Below are 21729 nucleotides of genomic sequence, written 5' to 3'. Positions count from 1 at the left end.
CTTCTGGGAGGAAACAGTGGCCCAATTTTACTAACGTTGGCAAGACTGGTATTCCAGTGATCCTGGCTCTTTCCAGGTTGTATCTATCTCTACCCTCTGGAGCTATTCAAACTGCTATATGCATACTGCCCTAATTCCTGGACTTCAGCTGGAGGCCTCAGCCCCATCCTACCAGTTTGGAGAGGGGTGGGCCCAGACTCAGATGACCCCAGCTGGGAAGCCCTGGGGGGGAAGCTGTAGATTCTCCTGCAACTGCAGAAGAAAGTTTAAGATTTTAGATCTGCTGCTGGTGGGGCTGACATTTTGTACCTGGCTTTTACCAGGGTGGAACTGTCCCTTTGCACTGGGGTAGTTAGGTCTCCCATCTGTGCACTACCCCTGGCCTGGGGGCTCTACCTGGAAGTTCTAACCCTAACTCTGCCCTACTAACTTTGAAAGGTGTGGACCAACGTATGGGCAATTTTGTTCTGGGAAACCCTGAGAGGCACACTAGAAGCTGCAGATTCCCCAAATAATAAGAAAAAAGTGAGCCTTTTTGAGTCTGTGGTTGGTGGGACTGATACTGTGGTTGTGCCTAGCTCTCACCTGGTTTATTATGGCTCCACCCTCTGGGATAGTTCTGCTTTCTGTGCATAAGCTGTCCCTGGCATAGGAGTGCCATCTGGGGGCCCTGCCTCCAGTCCCATCTGACCCTGCTTAGAGAAGACAGCATTTATATTCAGGGACCTCCCAACACCATGTAGCCCACAAGGGCAGATTGGTGGCCATTTGTGAGAAGGGCCACAGAAGAAACCAATGTCTCAATTAAACAGTCAGTGGTGAAGGGGAGAGGTGAGCTTCACATACTGGGGCTTTGATCTTATTTCAGCTCTATTTTCCAAGCCCTTAAAATCTTTCTCAGTGTATAAATGCAACAACAAACTGCTGTATAATTTTTATGGGACCTGGAATGGGCATGATACCTCAGAATCTTTGAAACTGGTATCAGCCTGTTGTCTTAGAATACAAATAACCCTAAATCCCTGATGACCAAGCTGGGCATGCAACAAGCAGCTGCTTTTCTTTGGCAGATCCTGGAAAAGGGGATAATCCCCTCATCTTGGGGACACTGACCTTGAAATCATCCCCTCAGGTTAGTCATTGAAATATACTTAACAGTCTACTGAGTGTTTGACAATAAGTAGCCATCTCATATCAACAAGTCCTAGAATATGTGTAAATATCCCTGTCCTTGGAGCCTATAAAACTGATCCCAGCCTATTGGATCAGGCAGCTTAAGAGCCCTGCCAACCACTGAGCAAAGGTGGAACAAGGACCTGCCATTCACTAAGCATTGGCAAATACTATAAGGGGCATGGAGATCTCTGAGATTCAGGGCTAAAATGTTGTTACCTGACCAGCCACCAAAAGGGGCTCAGAGTCAATTAAGAAGCACCACTGATGGCAGATATGTGAGCCACTAGGTCATCCCAGGCTCTGACTTCCAAACCCCAACTGACTCCTCTGAGCTGCCCAGATGAACCCAACCAGAATATCTCTCAAAAAAATTTAGGGACACCCTAACATCCCAGCTTAAACATTCAAATAAACAAATAAATAAACTAAAAGTACACATGGAGGAGAATCAGCAGAAGAACACTGGCAACATGATATATAGGAGCAGATACCATCCATAAAGAGATTTGTTGAAATAACAGAAATATGATTCAGAATATGGATGGAAAATAAGATGAATGGAATTGAAGAGAAGATAGTAAAAAAGTCAACAATTAGTCTCAATAAATAAACAAAATTAAAGACAGAGTCACCAAAGATCTGGACATAATTAGGAAAGGTATAGCTGATCTTAAGGAATTGAAAGAAGCATTTAAGGAGTTTCAAAAAGCAGTAGAACATATCAGCAATAGATAAAACATGGAGAAGAAATAATCTCAGTACTCAAAGACTTTTGAAGTAACCCAATCATTTAAAGAGGCAGAAAAGAAAATATCAAAAGCAGAGCAATCTCTTAGAGAGATATGTAAATACACAAAGTGTACAAACATGGGAATCATAAGTGTCTCTGAAAGAGAAGAATGGAGTCCTAAAATCATGGAAGCTCTACTGCAAGACATCCTTCTGAATGATTTCATAAGCATTGTGAAAGACAAAGAAATATAGATGCTAGATAGTTACAAAACTTCAGGACTTAACTCAAATAAATCATCTAATAGACATATTTAAATTAACTTGAGTAAAAATCAAAATGAGAGAGAAAATTCTGCAGACATCAAGGCATAATAAAACTCTTAACTAGGGGGAGGGAGAAGATGGCCAACTGGAGCTAGCTTTCGACAGAAGCTCCCATCCAGAGGGAAAGATAATGGCCAGAAAGTACCCAATAAAGGTCAAGAGCCGAGCTGAGAGAGTAGAATGATAACTGCATGTCAGCTCTGCTGAGGCTAGCTGTGACTCCGAAGAAGGTAATTTCAGGTATAAAACTCATCCCAAAGAAGACAAGTGTTCATCCCCTCCCACAAGAGAGTTTCTTTGCTCACTGAGAGATCTCTATAAGAGAGAGGTGTACTGAGTACTTCTTATCTCACCCCATGGGTGAGACTTGCTGAAAGCAGAGATTTCTTCTCCAGAGCGACCCTGCTGTGAGCATGAGCATTCTCTTACCTGGCATGAAAGTTGTACAAACAGTTTTTCATGCCATTCTGAACTCTCAGTCCACCATTCCCCTCTTGTCTGGCAATCCAGAAGCCCAACCTCTGCAAGAGACCAGAATGTCTATGGTTCTTTGCTAGGACCAGGCATTATATGGGCCATGATAGTGAAGCTGCACTGTAGCAGTAAATCCAGTAGTGGTGCAGAAAGTGAAAAAGGGGAGAGGCTGTCTGGCTTGGACCTGTGAAAGTGCAAATCAGCAGCAGATGGTTGCTTACAAGCCCCAAGCCACCACAGCCTTCCAAGCCCCATGAGCAGCCCAACCCACCCAAGCCACTCAAGCTGTGTCAGCCTCCAATCCAAGGGAGCCAGAGGAGCTATGGGAGCCATGGAAGCTTCAGGAGCCATGGGAACTGTGGAAGCTGCCTCAGAGCTGCACACAGACACCTCCCACAAAGCTTCAGCCATAGTAGCACTATCCCAATGGGGTCTAATTTTGGAGAGACACCTCCCCAACTGAGGACTATAAGAGGGACCCAGAACTTGCTCTGCATGAATACCAGAGTAGCAGAGCATCTGGGACAAAGGCGCAGTGGCTGAGGGAGAAAAATATTTGCTGATTTGTTAACCTCAGATTTGGATGGAGCTCAGGTGAAACACTCCCCAATTTCCATTGAGCACCCAGAGTTAGGCTTCAGTTCCCCCTGCTGGATGGTGGCACATTGTGGCAGTTAGGCTGAGGACAGTGACTTTCCTTTGGCTCTGACAGGCACAAAGCCCTGGCACATTTGCTTATTTGAGGAAACTGGGCCACAGCCCTGAGAGGATAGCAGTGACTGGGTGTGAAAGAGATGCAAGATGGGGAAAGAGGCACCAGCCCTCCTGGTCTAACTCTTCTACTGGCCAGTCTGTTCTGCCTCTGCTGAGCACCAAAGCAAGTCACATTTGAGTCGCGAGTGGACCCCTACTGTCTAGTTGCTGGAGACTTTTTTGAACCTCTCACTTGATCTACGTTTGTATTGACCAGGACAATTGGTTTTGAACTCTTGACCTGGGTCAATCATTCGGAGACCCTCCAAGGTTGTACCCTGGTTGTATTGTAGTGGGAAGGCTTGATTCTCCTCTTCGAGTTGTTGCCCATGGGGGGTGTGTTTTAATTGCTTGTATTTATCCACAGCTGGCATTTCAACCCAAAGCCACTGATTCACTAGAATTGGACACAGTCTAGTTGAATACAAGACAGAGTCAAGTTGTCCCATCACACCAAGCAGGTCCCCAGAGTCTCAGGCTGTAGTACTGAATGGGACCTTTGTAAAGCTGCAGGGGAAAAGCTGCAGTCACCAGTCCCAGATCTTTGGCAAAAATCTGGTTAATTACAACTCCAGGAGTCCTCAATTCAATCCCAACTAATTAGCTCCTCTAGCCAAATGGTTAAAAATAATCATGGGGTGGAATTAGTGGAAAAACTCTGGTAACACAAATAATCAAGAGTAGATCAGCTCACCCAGGGAATGACAAAAGTGACACAACAGAACATCCCTTTCATAAACTAATGGCTGAAATGTCAGAAATCAAGTTTAGAATTTGGGTGGCAAACAAAATTAACAGAAGGGAGGTAAAGTTAGAATTAGAAATTCAAGGAGTAATTCAAAAGTTGTCTCAAAAATTCAATGAATTCAAAGACAAAATGACCACAGTTTTTTGACACATTGAGAAAAAATTTGCAGCCCTGAAAAAGCTGAGAAATACAGTAGAATCCCTCAGTAACAGAATGGAGCAGGGAGAGGAAAGGATCTCTGATATTGAAGACAAAGCTTTTGAATGCTCCCAAATGCTCAAAGAGGAAGAGAAGAGGAGAGTAAAAATGGAGAGAGAGAGTTGTGGGACCACTCCAAAAAAGCAAACATTCACTTTATAGAAATTCCTGAAGAAGAGGTTGTTCCAAAAGTAAGATGACCAGATTTTAACATTGGTAAAGTGGGACACCATTGACCAGGGGTGGGCAGGAGTTCTTAATTAAAAATTTGGTCTATATGGAGCAACAAAAATTTTCATAGAATGCAAAAATAGTATTGTAATATTTTTTTAATTTCAACATAAGTACAATTTATAAATATAATACATTAAAAAATTATGTATAGTATTATTTTATTCTTTGGCATATTTCTCATTTGAGTGAATTTTTTTTTTAGTAGATTGCTGTTATTGTTTAAAAGGTCATGAAATTTTTCATAAGACTTTGTTAAATTATATTTCACACATAAAATGGCTTTCAAAGTCTCAACACTTAATTGTGATTTTCCTGATGTCCACACTTAATTTACCATAGAAGAAAACACATTCAGTCGCAGCATTAGTTCCTGGTAAGGACAGCACATATCCCACAATTTTTAGTGTATTATTGTATGGAACATGGTTTGTTTCAAAATGATGAAATATTTCTAACCATTTGTTCTCTATTGTGATTTTTGCTGATTCCCAAGATTTAAACTTTTTCTTATCAATATATTTTTTAAATAATGATACCTTGTAAATCATAAGTATCACTTTCAAGGCCAGCGCTAGACTTTTTGCCATCACTAAAAAATATAAATGAGTACTGTCTGTTAAATCCATGAAATAAATAAATTACTTACCTAAATTATCTGAATAGCTGATTTGTTGACATCATTTGTTTAACTAGCATTAGCATGCAGTATGATGTGTATCATCTGAGAGATAGTTACAAAATATTTTCGTTTTGTCAATGCCAAAAAATGCCATTGTTTATTAAGTCCAAACAAAGGTGGTTGAATTCTAATAACTGATCAACAATGCAAACTTTGATAAGCAGTTCTCGATAATCATTTTTCAACAATTATTTGTTATTATTAAAGTTTAACATTATAAAATTAACAAAAATAATATAAAACTCATATCCTGGAAAAATAGCCACATGTCAGCTGAAAACTGTATATTCCCTCCCCATTCTCCCACTGTTCCTTAGCTTGTTGTGAAAGAGGCACTTCGACCAGCAGAGATCTCACAGACCACTAAAGTTTGTACAAAAGGTCTTTATTGGTGGGGGGGGAGGGAGGCTGCAGAGCAGCACGGAGGAGGAGAGAAAAGAGGGGAGAGAGATAAGGGGAGAGTGGGGAAGAGAAGAGAGAGAGAGTAGAGAAGAGCAAGGGGGAAGAGGAGGAAAAGAGAAGGAAAGGAGCAGACACATACCCTTATATAGGGAAGTCTCAGAATGGTGACTGGCTGGTGGGATAACCAATAAGGAGTTATTGCTCTGGCAGAAAGAGCCATAGGGGTGGGCTATGGGAAATTGGAACAGGGTGATGAGGTAAGCAGGCCACTCCCTGTGTTAGGGGAGGAGTTGTAACTTTAAGGGCTGGAAGGGGCTTTTTGTGGGAGGGGCTTTCTGAGGCAATTATCTAACATGTCATGCATTCTTTCCAAAAATCGGGACTTTTTTAAAACTTCCCAAGCATGGCAAGAGATACTGAAATGCAGATAGCAGACCGTTTCAGAATCCCAGCACAACTCAATCCAAATAAAGCATCTCTTAGACACATTGTAATTAACTTAGCCAAAGTTAATATGAAGGAGAAAATTCTGCAAGCAGTCAGACATGAGAAAATCATAACTTATAAGGGGAAGAAAATTAGAGTGACTGCAAATCCCTCTGCTAAAACTTTTCAAGCCACAAGAGGATGGTCAAGGACCCTCAATCTCCTAAAAAAAAACCCAAACAAACAAAAAAAAGAACCCCCAAAACAACTTTTAACCCAGTATCCTGAATCCAGCTAAACTGAGTTTCATTTATGATGGAGAAATTAAATTCTTTAATGACATACACATGTTAAAGAAATTTGACATAACTAAACCAGCTCTCCAGGATATTCTCAGACCCATACTACACAATGACCAGCACAATACTCTACCACTTAATTAAACTCACTCAGAAATTTTTGATCAAAATACAACTTCCACAGTGGTGAAAGCATTAAAAATGTCCACTAGATTTTTGAAAATCTCAACACCCAAAATACTAACAGACTTATCAACACTCTCAATTAATGTGAATGGCATTAATTGTCCTCAAAAAAGACACAGGTTGGCTGATTGGATACAAAAACTCAGCTCAGATATCTGTCGCATACAAAAATCTCATCTTACCTTAAAGGATAAATATAGATTCAGGGTGAAAGGATGGACATCTATAATTCAGGCAAATGGAAATCAGAAAAATCAGGGGTTGCATTTTTACTTGCAGATACAATAAGCTGCTTTATTGAAGCAGCAATAGTAAGGAAAGATAAGGGTGGCCACTTCATATTTGTTAAAGGAAACATTCAACATGAGATTTTAATTTTTAACATTTATGTACCCAACCAGAATGCTGCTCAATTTATAAGGGAAACCCTAAAAGACATGAACAACTTGATATCCTCCAACACCATAGTAGTCATAGATTTTAACACTCCCTTGGCAGTGTTGGATAGATCTTCCACTAAGAAACTAGTAAAGAAATTTTAGACTTAAACTTTATCATTCAACAATTGAATTTAACAGACATCTACAGAACATTTTATCTTAACAAAACTGAATACACACCCTTCTCATCACCCCATGAAACATCCAAAATTGATGACATCTTAGGTCACAAGTGTAACCTCAGCAAATTTCAAAGAATAAATACTATTCTTTCCATTTTCTCAGACCATCACAGAATAAAAGTTGAACTCAGCAACAACAAGAATCAACATACACATAGAAAGACATGGAAACTAAATAATCCTATGCTGAATGATAGCTGGATTATATATGAGATTATGAAGGAAATTACCACGTTTTTGAACAAAATTAAAATGAACACATGAATTAGCCAGAACCTGTGGGATACTGCAAAGTCAGGACTAAGAGGGAAATTTATATGGTTGCAAGCATTCCTCAAGAGAACAGAAAGAGAAAAGACAACAACTTAATGGGACATCTCATGCAACTGGAAAAGGAAGAACATTCCAACCCCCAAACCCAGAAGAAGAAAAGAGATAACCAAAATTAGAGCAGAATTAAATGAAATTTAAAACAAAAGAATTATTCAACAGATCAATGAATCAAAAAGTTGTTTTTTTGAAAAGATTAACAAAATTGATAAACTTTTGGCTAACCAGAAATAGATGAGTAAAATCACTAATTTCATCAGTCAGAAATGACAGAGGTAAAATAACAACAGACACTGCAGAAATTCAAAAAACAATTAATATTACAAAACCTTCTATTCTCAGAAATATGAAAATCTTCAGGAAAGTGACCATTACTTGGAAACATGACACACTCCCAGACTTAGTCAGAAATATTTGGAAATATTGGACAGACTCATATCAAGAACTAAAATAGCTTCAATTATACAAACCTCCCCAAAAAGTAGTCTGGGATCAGATGGCTTCACATCAGAATTCCACCAAATCTTTACAGAAGAACTAATATCTTTACAACTTAACCTTTTCCAAAACATAGAAAAAGAAGGAAGTCTTTCCAGCACATTCTATTAAGCAAATATCACCCTGATCCCTAAATCAGAAAAAGACCCAATAAGAAAAGAAAATTATAGACCATATCTTTAATGAAAATAGATGCAAAAATATTCAATAAGATCCTAGAAAAGAGAACTCAGCAACATGTCAAACAAATTATACACTTATGACAAAGTAGATTTTATCCCACGGTCTCAAAGTTGCTTCAATGTACCTAAATCTATAAATATAATACATCACATAAACAAAACAAAGAACATATGATTCTCTCAATTGATGCAGAAAAAGCTTTTGATAATATCCAGCATCCTTTCATGATCAGAACACTTAAGAAAGTTGGTATAAAAGGGACATTTTTTAAACTGATGATGGCCATGTACAGCAAACCCACAGGCAATATTGTATTGAATGGAGTAAAATTGAAAACATTTCCACTTAGATCAGGAACCAGGCAAGGTTGCCCACACTCTCCACTGCTTTTTAACATTGTAATGGAAGTCTTAGACATCAAAATCTGGCATGAGAAGGCAATCAATGGTATCCTATAGGGTCACAGGAGATAAAACTTTCACTCTTCACAGATGATATAATCATATACCTGGAAAACCCCAGAGATTCAACTACAAAATTCTTAGAAGTGATCAAGGAATATAGGAGCATAATAGGATATAAAATCAATACTGACAAATAAGTAGCATTTATATATACCAACAATACTCAAGCTGAAAAACAAACAAGTACTATATTTCTTTTAAAGTAGTGCCAAAGAAGATGAGATATCTGGGAGTGTACGTAATAAAAGACATGAAAGTTCTCTATAAAAAGAACTCTGAAACTCTCAGAAAAGAAAGAGCAGAAGATGTTAGCAAATGGAGAAACAGACCATAAACTTTGTTAAAACATCCATACTACCCAAAGCAATATACAAATTCAATGTAATCCCTATTAAAGCACCCCTGTAATTCTTGAAAAATCTGGAAAAATTAGTACTTAGTTTTACATGGAAACAGAAAAGAACTTGAATTGTCAAGACATTACTCAGAAATAAAACAAATCAGGTGGAATCACCCTACCAGACTTTATACTACAAATCTACAGTGATCAAAACAACACAAAAATAGAGAGGTAAATATCTGAAACAGAATAGAGAACCAACAGATGAACCCAGATATTTATCATCATTTGATCATTGATAAGCCTATCAAAAATATAAACTGGGGGAAAGATTCTCTATGTAAAAATGGTTCTGGGTGAATTGACTGGTGACTTGTAGAGGACAGAAACTGAACCCACACATTTCACAATTAGCAGAAACTGACTATCTTTGGATAAAAGATTTGGATTTAAGATTTCATGTCTTAAACCTGACATGAAACCATAAAAATTTCTCAGTGGATAAATGCAACAACAAACAAAAATTATTGGACAGAATGCAGGGGAAACACTTGAAGAAATTGGCCTAGGAGAATTCTTTATGAGGTGACCCCCAGGCAATTGAAGCAACACCAAAAATACATTACTGGGATCTGATCAAACTAAAAAGCTTCTGCACTGCCAAGAACATACTAAGGAAACAAGTAAACAGCCCACAGAATGGGAGAGGATATTTGAAGTTTATGTTTTTGACAAAGGTTTGAAAACCAGAATCCACAGAGAACACAAACTTATTAATAAGAAAAGAACAAATGATACCATTTCATTGTGGGCAAGACATTTGAACAGAAGTTTCACTGAAGAAGACAGGCACATGGCCTACAGACACATGAAAAAAATGTTCATCATCTTAAGTCATCAGAGAAATACAAATCAAAACCACTTTGAGATATCATCTAACTCCAGTAAGAGTAGCCCACATAACAAAATCCCAAAACTACAAATGGTGGCATGGATGTGGAGAAAAGGGAACACTTCTGCATGGTTGGTGGGAATGCAAGCTAATACATTCCTTTTGGAAAGAAATTTGGAGAACACTCAGGGATCTAAATGTAGACCTGCCATTCGACCCTGCAATTCCTCTAGTAGGTGTATATTCAAAAGACCAAAAATCACTATATAAAAAGATATTTGTACCAGATTGTTCAGTATAGCTCAATTCATAATTGCCAAGTCATGGAAGATGCCCAATTGCCCATTGACCCGTGAATGGATTCACAAATTTTGGTATACGTATAGCATGGAATACTATACAGTCCAAAAAAGATGGAGATTTTACCTCCCTTATGTTTACATGAATGGAGCTAGAACATATTTTTCTTAGTAAAGTATCTTCGTAATGGAAGAAAAAGTATCCAATGTACTCAGTACTTTTATGAAACCAATTTTTAATCACTCACACTTTCATATTAAAGATAAATCACAACTATAGCTCTGGATGTAGGAGGAAAGAGAAGGGGGATTGTAAGGGAGGGGGGCGTTTTCACGGAGGGAGGGTAAACAGTGGCACCACACCTATGGAGCATATTGCAAGGGGACATGTCATATACTCTAAGTATAGAATATAAATGTCTTAACACAATACTTAAGCAAATGAGGTGAAACCCTATATTAAGTAATTTGATCTAAGAGTTCCAAATTGTACATAAAATCAGCACATTGTACCCGATAAATGCAGTTATATATACATGATCTATGTGTATATGACCTAATTAAAAAATACATAAAATTCTGGGACAGCATCTCTTTGGCTCAGTAGGTAGGGCACTGGCCCCATATACCTGGGGTGGTGGGGGGATCAAACCCAGCCCTGGCCAAACTGCAATAAAAAACAACCAGCTATTGTGGTGGGCTCCTGTGGTCCCACCTACTTGGGAGGCTGAGGCAAAACCCAAGAGCTGGAGGTTGCTGTGAGCTGTGACACCATGGCATTGTATGGAGGGCAATAAGGTGAGACCCTGTCTCTAAAAATATAAATAAATAAAACTCTTAACTACAAGGGCCAAAACATTAGGATGTCAACAAACTTTTCAGTGGAAACTTTATAACCCAGAGCAGCCAAGTCACCCAAGTTTAACCTTCTTAAAGAAATTTTCATCCCATAAATCTGTATCTTGCTAAATTAAGTTTCTTATTCTAAGAAGAAATTGAATATTTCATCCACATGCAAACACTGAATAATTTTGCCACAAAAACTATGCAGTAAATATACAGACCCATTCTATACACACCAGCATATTTTACCACTAGAGAAGTAGACACCAAGAAACCAAATGGCAAAACCTAGATTCCATATTGGCCTAAGTGATAAAACTAGGGAACAGCCCTCCACAAAACAAGATGAACAGAACTCCATCATATTTATCAATTTTTTAATAAATGTGAATGGTTTTAATTCCCCAGTGAAGAGGAACCGGCTGGCTGACTGGATGAAAAGATACGAGCCAACCATATGCTGTCTCCTGGAAATTCATTTAACTCCCAAGGAAAAAACAAGGGTGAAAGATTGGGAAAAAAATTCAGGCAAATTAAAAATCAGAAAAAAAAAAATAGGAATCACAAAACTATTTGCAGATACATTGGGTTTCATTATATTTTACAGGAATAAATATTTTATTTGTTTAGTGAATGTTACTCATTCTTTGTGGTTGTTAATAACTAAACACAATTTCTATTTCTTCAGAATATTCCTTCCCACCAACAGTGTAGAAGCTGAATATAGCAGATAATTTGTTTTCCCTGCTTCCATTGCAGCTAGGAGACCCAAGCATCATCAATGCACCTACCAGGTTGTGGATCACCAGCTGATGATGGGTTGAAGTAGAGACTGTACAGAATCCATTCTGGAAAAGATGATGGTCCTATGTCAGCCAAATACTACCTGTGAGGCTAGCTGTGACCATTGCTCTAGTTCTGTTGACTAGAATGTTTCTGGAGATAGAGGCCATGACTTGACAGAGATTTCTTAGAAGACTAGCTCTGTGATGTGTTTTGGGATGTTATTCCTGGCAACATAATATTTAATACTGTTCTCTAGCCTTTATGGTGATCTGTGGGCTCACCAAAGTTTTTATGAAAAATCAGTCTTTTTTCTTCAGAATGGAAAAAGATGTTTCCATGTTACAAATCTGACAAAAAGTTTATAACTAAAATCTACAGAGAAATCAAATCAACCAACAAAAAAGAGCAAATAATTACATCTATCACTGGATAAGAGACATGAACAGAACCTTGTGTAAAGAAGACAGACTAATGGCCAACAAACAGAAAAAAAATTCTCATCATCCTTAATCATCAGAGAAATGCAAATCGAAACCACCTTGAGATATCATCTAAACCCAAAGAGAATAGCCCACATCATAAAGTCCCACAACTGCAAATGCTGGTATGCATGTACAAAGAAAGAAATATTTTTACATTGTTGGTGAGATTGCAAACTAATACAGTCCCTTTGAAAAGAAATATAAAGAATACTCAATGAACTCAAATAGACCTTTTACTTGATCCTTCAGTCTCATTACTAGGTATCTATTAAGACAAAAAATCATGTTATTTTAAGGACTTTTTCAGTAGATTGTTCATCACAGCTCAATTTTCAATCACCAAAATGTGCAAATAACCCAAATGCCCATCAACCCATGAATGGATTAATAAACTGTGATTACTATGAAACACTAGCCATAAAAATACAGAGGCTTTACATCTTTTGTATTAACCTGGATGGAGTTGGAGAAAATTCTCCTTAATAACTTATCATAAGAATGAAAAAGAAAGTATCCAATGTTCTCAGTAACAATATGAAGCCAGTAGTCAAACAAATACACACACACAAGAGAAAATACAATTAAATTTACCTTGGAGGAAGTGGAGAATCATGAAGAGGAAGAGAAAAAGAGAGAGGGGAATTGTGCCCTCACCTAACAGATACAATGTAAGGTACACAGCACATAGTCTGGGTGAAGGGAAAAACTACAACAGCAACTTTACGTAACAAATGCAAACGATGTAACCTAATGTTTGTGTCCTGAAAATAAAAAATAAGAGGGATTTAGTTAAGGTTTATTGGGAAACATGTCTAGAGAGGGCTCAGAAATTTTGGCTGGTTAGTGCCTGTGGCTCAGTGAGTAAGGCACTGGCCCCATATACCGAGGGTGGCTGTGGCCCCTGCCAAAACTGCAAAAAAAAAAAAAAAAAAAAAAAAAAGAAAGAAAGAAAAGAAAAGAAAAGAAAAGAAAAAAAAGAAAAGAAAAGAAAAGAAAAGAAAATTTTGGCTGATTATAGCACCTGTGGAGTGGAATGCAGCATTATAAGAAACACAGAGGCTCTGGAATAACTAGGGCCTTTACTCTCCCTAGCTAGACACAATCATCATCATCATCATTATTGTTTTATTAGTTTTGACATATCCAGTGCTCCTTCTTCCTGTACTAGTTTAGTCAGGCCACACCCAAGCCCTGATGCTGAGATGTACATCTTCCTCAGCCCTCTCATGCTTACCTTACCCTGGAAGGTAATGATCCTATATACTGTACTCTGAAATACACTGGAATAAATTATTTATTCCCAACATTTAAGGTGTGCATATCCTTGGGTGCAAATTTCCTATTGTTGTTCTCTTGATGGCCCTGGAGTCCTTAGGCTCTGTTTGCTCTGTCACAGGACTCAATCAGCAAAAAGAAGGTCTATGGGAAGGAATCCAGGGCTCCAGCAGAGGCAAATCTTGAAGGCCTACGTTTGCTCCGATGTTTAACAGTGGTGTCTTATACCCTCCTGCCTTCCTTACCTGAATCTTGCTATCAAGAGAGAGAGGACAAACTGTCACAATTGCCCAACCTGCTTCAGACCCAACAAATCCGGAAAAGCTTGCACTCCCCTGTTTCCCAGCTGCTTTCACTGGAGAGAAAAAGGTGCCAGTACACTTCTCTGGATCTGTTTAAATAATATTTGCACTTTTGTTTGAAAAGTGGCTCCTCTTGTAATTACTTTCCATGTCTTTGAGTTTTACAATTTAATGTAAAACAGAAACCTTGTCTCCCTCTCCGCCTGCGTATCTGGAGCCTCTTTACAATCTCCCACTCCCTATTCCTTGTCAGACTCTGAAGTGTCACTCACAGTGATTTTTTTTACGCTTCTAGTAGTTTCCAAAACAAACAGTGGAGGCTGTGACCAGCGGGGTATTCACTCAATCGGATGTAACAGTATTTCCCCAGTTCCAGTGGCGTGAGCCTCAATTAGCTGTAGGTCTGTTCTCTGAAAATGCCAGAGATTGCCAGCCTGCCGTCCTGGAATGTGGGATTGGAGAACTGATGGTCTGCCCATTACCACTGGGAGGGAGGAGACCACAAAAGGAAAGGGGACTAAATTCTAGACTCTGGAGGACTTAGACTCCGGTTTTCCTCTTCTTTCATTTTGTTTGTTCAAAGAAAAAAAATGTGTCTATAAAAATTACAAGCGCATACACAGAGAGACATACTGATATTTTTTTCTTTGAATGCAGATCTCGATTTCTGGATTTGTGTGTAGCTCTCCGCCTCCTCCCCACCCCCGCGCAGCTTTCCCTCTCTCATATACCCTCTGCACCCTCCCTCCCTTCCTCCTCCCTCGGTAACCACGCTCAGGCTGAAACGTTGCCACACACATTTCCCTCCTCCGTTCCAGGCATGGCTCTGAGCTCTCGGGCACACGCCTTTTCTGTCGCTGCCTTGGTGGGGAGATCCAGCAAAAGAAAACTACAAGAACCAAGAGAGGAAGCACAGCTTGAACTACAGGAGAAAGAGAGCGTAGAGGAAGAGGAGGAGAGAAGGAAAGGCACTCCAAGGAAGAGCAAACAGCCCGGTAAGTACCTCCACTGCTTGGAGCCCACTGCCTGGGTGGGATGGATCAGCATTTGCCTGCCGGGCTAGCTGTGCTGCGGGAAAATGGCTAGCCCTTACCTTAAAAAAGTCCTGACCCAGACAGACTGCCACATTGGGGACTTTAGGGGAAGTTTCAGAGCCTCCATATCTCAATAGAGTTCTGAGTTTCCTCTGTCGTGAAGGGGAGGGTAACTAAATGCTTATGAAGAAGAGAAGCTCATCACCCTGGCCACCCCCTACCCACCGCCCAAGCCCAGAAACGCAGAGAGGCAGAGGATCACTTTACATAGGGGTAGGAAGTGAGCGTTCCCAGATCCTGATGGGATCCAGCCTAGGACACTCATATAGGAATGGCTTTCGGAGAGTGAAGATGAGAAAAAAAAGAAAAGAAAAGAGAAAAAAAAAAAAAAAACAAGGTAGAACAACCTTAACATGGAGGCAATGGAGCACAACCAGGGTACCTCTCTCTTCATTAAGAGACCACAGAGGGTGTTGTGGAGACCTTGGTGATCTTCCCCCTGCGGTCCTGGGGAAAGAAACACAGATGGCATCTCCAAGATAGGCGCCAGCGAGAAGGGGGGATATGAAAACTATGAAGCGCTCTCAAGCTCTGGGTGTCTTTGTGTCCAACAGAAAAACGAACCAAGACAGAGCCCCCAACAATTTTCTCTGGCTGTGGCATTGTCCGTGGCAATGACAACAGCAGTGAAAATCTGGACAAGAAAGAGGTTATTGAAGCAGAACTTCAAGGATCCGAACTGTGGAAGAAATTCCATGACATCGGGACTGAGATGATCATTACCAAAGCCGGCAGGTTTGGTTCTGCCCAAGCTATTTACAAGGGTCAGACACAATAGGCATTTAATGTACTCCACTGATAAGATGTGGAGTCTCCGGTAATGTTCCCTAGTACTCCTCCACCTCTTCTCCTCAACTCACTCACAGAGATTAAAAAGCCAAAGCCCCTCAATTGATTGTGCTCTGAGGCACCTAGTCCCATATAAGTGGCTCATTCTTCCTTTCCTGTACACCAAGACTCCAAGAACTCACTCCCCCAACTCCTACCAGTATAGTATACTACAAAAAATTAGACTTTCCCAGGCAGGTTCCAGGTGCCACTCCTACATCTTAGACTGTAGTTGGGCCTTTCAGTTAAAGCCTCACAGATACCAGTGAATAATATCCCAGCTCAAAGGCCCCCCTACCCACAATCCCTACTCTTGGCCACATTGAAATGGGGCTTTCTCATGACCACCTTTTGGCATGGCACAGCCCCTTCATGGCAGACATCTAGGTGATTTATATTTATATGTGTGTGTGTGTATGTATGTATATACGAAAGAGAGACTTCCTTTCCCAAGTCTGCCTCAAGGAAAACACCACTGAAAACACAGGGAAAGGGAGGCAGATTTTTCTCTCCCACTTTCTCTTCTGTACCTATTTATTATGTTGTGTATGCATAGGATAAGGGGAAAGCATGTACAAAGCCTCGTGGTAAGGGTATTCTGCTCTACTCAGAAATCCTGGACTTGTTCAAGCAAGTATACAACCAACAATGTTTTCTCATGTAGCAAATACCATTCCTTAAACCTGTTGTGTACAGTGAATTCCTTAAATTTTTTCTGTAGTCAGCATTTGTCCACATGTTCCCCTCCCTAATATCTTGAAAAGCTTTTCTGTTAGACCTTATTGTCTTTCTCACAGGCGGATGTTCCCCTCTGTTCGGGTCAAGGTGAAAGGGTTGAACCCAGGGAAACAGTACTATGTAGCCATTGATGTGATCCCAGTAGATTCCAAACGTTACAGGTAATTGGGAGTAGTCCCAGGCTGGGGTCAGATATTAGGATCATCAGATTTGTAGCCTGAGTGCACTATTTTTAAAACTCTGACATGGGTAGTTGGATTGAAATTTGCTCTCCTTGAGCTCTGGGAATTGAATTTTCTCACTAAATTTGGGGTTCAGAATGAAAGAAATGCAAACTTGCTCCCTTCTCTGTCTCCCTCACCTCTTGGAATGTGAGCACCAGTTGGAGTTTTAATATACTCTAAGGCTCTCACCTACCCACTGCTCTGGCCTTGGTTGTATAAACTTTGGAGAATGTGGGTTCCCATGGCCTTAAAGGAAGCAGTTTGAAGGAATTTGAGAAGATGTTTTAGAGGCTTCATGTGAACTCAAGGATGTAGTGGGCTCTGGACTGAGCTGCTTTGGCAGCAGGAGCACAAAAGGATGGCATGATTTACTACCCAAAATTAGTCTACCTGTTATTGTGCCCAGGTCTGTATTTTCAGCCTTGAGTCCTAGGCCTGAAGCAGTGGTGGTGTCCCAGAGGGTAGGAAAATTATTTCTTTTTAATTAAGCCCTAGATTTATAGCAAGATAAAAATGGCACATTTGTTCTAGAGCTTGGACTTGGGGGTTGGGAGTGAGAATGGGGTATGAAAACTGCCCACAAGTGGATTTTGAGTATTCAATCCAGTGGTGAATGCCTGGTCTTCTAAGGAGGGAGTTTGCCTCACATCCTGTGCTGGTTTTGAGGACAAGGAGAAGGTGCAGCTTATGAGCCTGCTGTGGCTATGGCCAAGGAACAGTAGAACAAGCTGTTTGCTTCTGAAGTTGCAGAGGGGTTAGGAATTCAGTGCACAACTAAGGATGAGCCTGGAAACTGCAAAATCAGCCTGAGGCAGTAGCAGGTGAGGTTCCTGAGGGATTGATGTGAAGCCTATTGTGGAAAGAACTCTACAACGACTGGGGACAGTGGGCTCGGCATACACCCTCTTTAGCATTCTACTTCTTCCTCCATGCTTCACAGTCAACAAATTAGAAGCTTTAATTTGACTACTGGATTTTCTGGTATCTCTATGTAGTAATACTGGTTACATCAATTTCTGTTGTGGTTTTTATGAGAAAATATAGGCCAGACTCATTTCACTTGTTCTGGCATTTCACTGTGCTTTGATGACATATGTTTGTTTAAAGTTTGTTTGCTGCTGTTTAACACTCTTTGGAAATCAAGTTAGATCTTCTGCTACTTGCTGCTTGGATCAGCAGGCTAACAATGGGCAAAGACCTTAGGACTTAAATCCTGCAGCCTGTCTCCCAGGCTACTTCCTTTGGCCTGCTGCTTCTAACACAATAACACACACCTTTACAGGTACGTGTATCACAGTTCATAGTGGGTGGTAGCAGGAAATACAAACCACTCATGCCTCACTCCCAGATTCTATGTCCACACAGACGGACCCTGCTTGGGAGAGACCTGGATGCAGCAGATCATCAGCTTTGATCATGTGAAACTCACCAACAATGAGATGGATGACAAAGGTCATGTAAGTGAATGCAATAATTTTTTCTGAGGAGGGAGATGCCAAGGCTCCTGCCCACTGATCACCCTGGAGAGGCCAAGGTGGCTTTTCCCAGATGTGCATGTGATGCTTTTTAGGAACTGTTCAAACTCTTGCACGTGTGAGTAAAGTAGTCAAATTAGGGCTCCTAAAAACTTTGTTTGGCATCTGAGAGAGTGCTGGCAGTAGGGGACAATAAGCATTGGGAGTTTGAGGGCCAAAAGAGGCCTGTGTAAGCCGTAATGTATAATCTGGCAGATCAGGAAAGAATGGTTCACCAGGCTTTCAGGCAATCCTTGTGGTCTCTTATTTCCTTCCCTAGACCACACAGTTAGATTGACACCTTCTTTGTGAGGTGTTGTGGTGGGAGGATACAAACAGGAAATCCAAAAATAGTACCTAGAAATCTCTTCCACAATTTGCCCCCATGGAAAGCATTTTCAGGCCAACTTGATCTTGCACTCTCTTCCTAGGTACACCCCTGCTTCTGAATTGCCCAGCCCAGCACTGTCCCAGCCAAAGAAGGTGAAAGGGAAGCTCTTGGTATTAGGAGATAGGGAATGTCAGAAGTTTGTCTACCATGTCCAGGCTTAGCAGATACTGCCATTTTCCATGGCAGACTATCAGATCCTAGCAAAACTTCTATACAAAATGGTCACTCATATTTGAAAGCAGAGAAGCACCCCAATCTGGAAATGAAATAATTGCTGCCTTATGCCTCTGAGATGCCTTTCTCTAAAAACACTTTAGCCCTGAGGTCCTCTGTTGAGGGTCAAATGGCACAACAGAGGCCTTAGTGTGTGGGTACCTGAGCCTCCCAAGTTAGCCTTACCTTTGTATCTGTGTTTGTCTGTGTTAGGGGTCGTCTTGAGAGAAAATGAGAGTTGGGGCATGGAAGCTGGTTTTTATGACAGTATTTGACCATTTCTCCTCCAGATCATTCTTCAGTCCATGCATAAGTACAAACCCTGTGTGCATGTGATAGAGCAAGACAGAAGGGTTGACCTCTCTCAGATTCAGTCTTTGCCTACAGAAGGAGTTAAAACGTTCTCCTTTAAAGAAACTGAATTCACCACAGTAACAGCTTACCAAAACCAGCAGGTAAAGGTGGCCAGGTCTCAGGCAAATGGGAATGGCTCCCAAGGCACCTTGGGAAGAGGCTAATTATACTCTATAGACTGTATTTTCCACAACTGAAAAAAAAAATCATAGTTTTATTGTATTGTCATCAAGGCAGATTTGATAATGAATTGTGTAAATCTTGGGTGAAAAAGAAGAGCAGAGTAAAGGGAGCTATAAGATAAAGAAGTTAACCATTCCACATATGGCTTAGCAATATGCTGATGTTTATTCAAATAGTCATGTTAAACATTGCAGAGTGGTTGTTATAAACATTGGTGAAAATGTTGTTACTGAAAGATAGCAATGACTTTCTCTCTCTCTTGAATCCTTAGATTACCAAACTGAAAATAGACAGAAATCCTTTTGCTAAAGGATTTAGAGATCCTGGAAGAAGCAGGTAAGCAGCTTAACAATGACATGTAATATTTATATAGTCCTTTGACAAGTATTAAAAATAATAAAACTGTGATTCATAGACTCAGAAGCTCTAAGTTTCCAGATGATTTCTGGAAAGAAACCCAGATATGTCACTAAAACCTTGCCTCTTATCACTCATTCCCCTACCCACTTTTAAGATAGTGCTTATTTTAGAAACTTGGGTTTGACTACATTTTCTTCAAAAGTCTACCTATAAAATAAAAATATTTCAAATATACAACAAAATTACTCAAAAATTTACGAAAATCATTTTGAGAAATTGCATTCTAGGATTGCTGAAGGTTGAATCTCTTTTTTTTTATTATTAAATGATAGCTCTATACATTAATGCAAACAGGGGGTACAGTGTAGTGTTTTCACATACATTTTGAAACACTTTCATCAAGCTGGTTCACATAAATTTCATGTAATTTGCATAGTCATTGTGTCAAAACATTTACATACTATTTCTAGAAAAGTTCACTTGTACCCTTGTTAGACAGAAATATAGGTGATCTTTCCAGTTAACCTCCCACCACCCAGCCGGAGTATGTTGAATGGGCTTTTAGAAACCTACCAATGGATGCCTTCCCTCACTCTGGATTTTAAAACCTTTGGTGCAGACACACAAAGTAAGGAAACTTGTAATCTTCAGTTTTATTTTTACATATTAATGAAATAACAACAGCTAGAATCATTGTAGCAAATACTACACAAAGGGATAAGTACATGCCAAACAAAAAAAAAATGTGTGTTTATAGGCAATGGGTATATATGCACCTTGATATGAAGGTTAGAAGCAAAAAAGGAGAGGAGCTGGCATAAAAGAAGAGAATATAGTTTTAGTAATAGTGAATGTATTAACATCTGTCTTTTTGAGTTATATTAAATCCTGAAATTTCCAGATCTCATCTGATTTATTCAGTATCTCACTGTCTCATATTCTTTAGGATATGACTGAGGTGAATTTGTGGCTGACTTGCAAATATGTTATCTATTAAAATAAATATTTTATTTTTTATGAGAAACTTTCATCACATGTTAAAATGATTTGCATTAAGTTGCATCACCTTGTATCTCTAATTTTCCTTTTTTTTTTTTTTTGGTTGGTAGGTCAAAAAAATGTGAAAATTATAGTAAGTCATACCAATTAATTTAGTTGCCATAAGCATTTAAAAATATTTCCAAGGTATTTGTTCGCATAATGCCATGTAACTAAATAATAATTATATATTATAGGCTTTCTGAAGAACAATGTATACCTTAATTTACTCTGATATTTAATAATGAATAATTTTTATTTGCCAGCAATCTGGATTTTTTTTAACCCTCTTTCCTTTATTAAAGTTACTTGTCCTTGAACAGTTAATTCAAGATCACAATTATCAAGTGAATCATTTTAGTTAGGTCGAAATGTACATGATATCATAACAACCAGTTGAAATTTGAAGAAATGAAATCTAATAATTTGAGCAAATATTTTACTGGCTACACTATATTGGTGTGTTTAGGGAGCTGCATAGAAAAATATAAATACTTATTTTGTGATATCAATTGAATAGCATCTAGGCAACATGCTTTTAAAATATCCAAGTCAACACAATTTTTACTAATAAAGAAGAAAGCTAAAGATTATTAATGGATAATTTAAAATACACAGGTTTCTAAATTCAGAAATTTATTTCTGAACTCAGAATGTTCTCAAATTAGAAAGAAAAGGGTTACAAATTTTTAAGATTACTTTTGAATGCTTTGTTTTAAAAGATATTTGACACCCTGTTGATGAAAGATTAGGATATGTCACAAAATAGTTCAGAAAAACAAAAACAATGAAAAAACAAAAAAACTCCACCAAGTCCAGTCAATAATCAATTTTGTTTTTTTTTT

General features: G+C 39.3%; 1 protein-coding gene across 1 annotated transcript in view; it reads left to right on the top strand.

Moving 5' to 3' along the window:
* Nucleotides 1–14767: 14767 nt before the first annotated feature.
* Nucleotides 14768–21729, top strand: part of TBX22 (T-box 22) — a 9157-nt gene continuing 2195 nt past the window's right edge. Inside the window, 8 exon segments of the mRNA XM_003800458.1 lie at nucleotides 14768–14942; nucleotides 15596–15776; nucleotides 16667–16768; nucleotides 18114–18288; nucleotides 19240–19404; nucleotides 19758–19822; nucleotides 20201–20203; nucleotides 20392–20474. Coding sequence (XP_003800506.1) covers nucleotides 14768–14942; nucleotides 15596–15776; nucleotides 16667–16768; nucleotides 18114–18288; nucleotides 19240–19404; nucleotides 19758–19822; nucleotides 20201–20203; nucleotides 20392–20474 — 949 coding nt within the window.

Source organism: Otolemur garnettii, unplaced genomic scaffold (assembly GCF_000181295.1).
Source record: "Otolemur garnettii isolate 467f Iridium unplaced genomic scaffold, OtoGar3 scaffold00175, whole genome shotgun sequence".
Taxonomy (NCBI): domain Eukaryota; kingdom Metazoa; phylum Chordata; class Mammalia; order Primates; family Galagidae; genus Otolemur; species Otolemur garnettii.
This window is presented reverse-complemented; position numbering and strand designations above follow the sequence as displayed.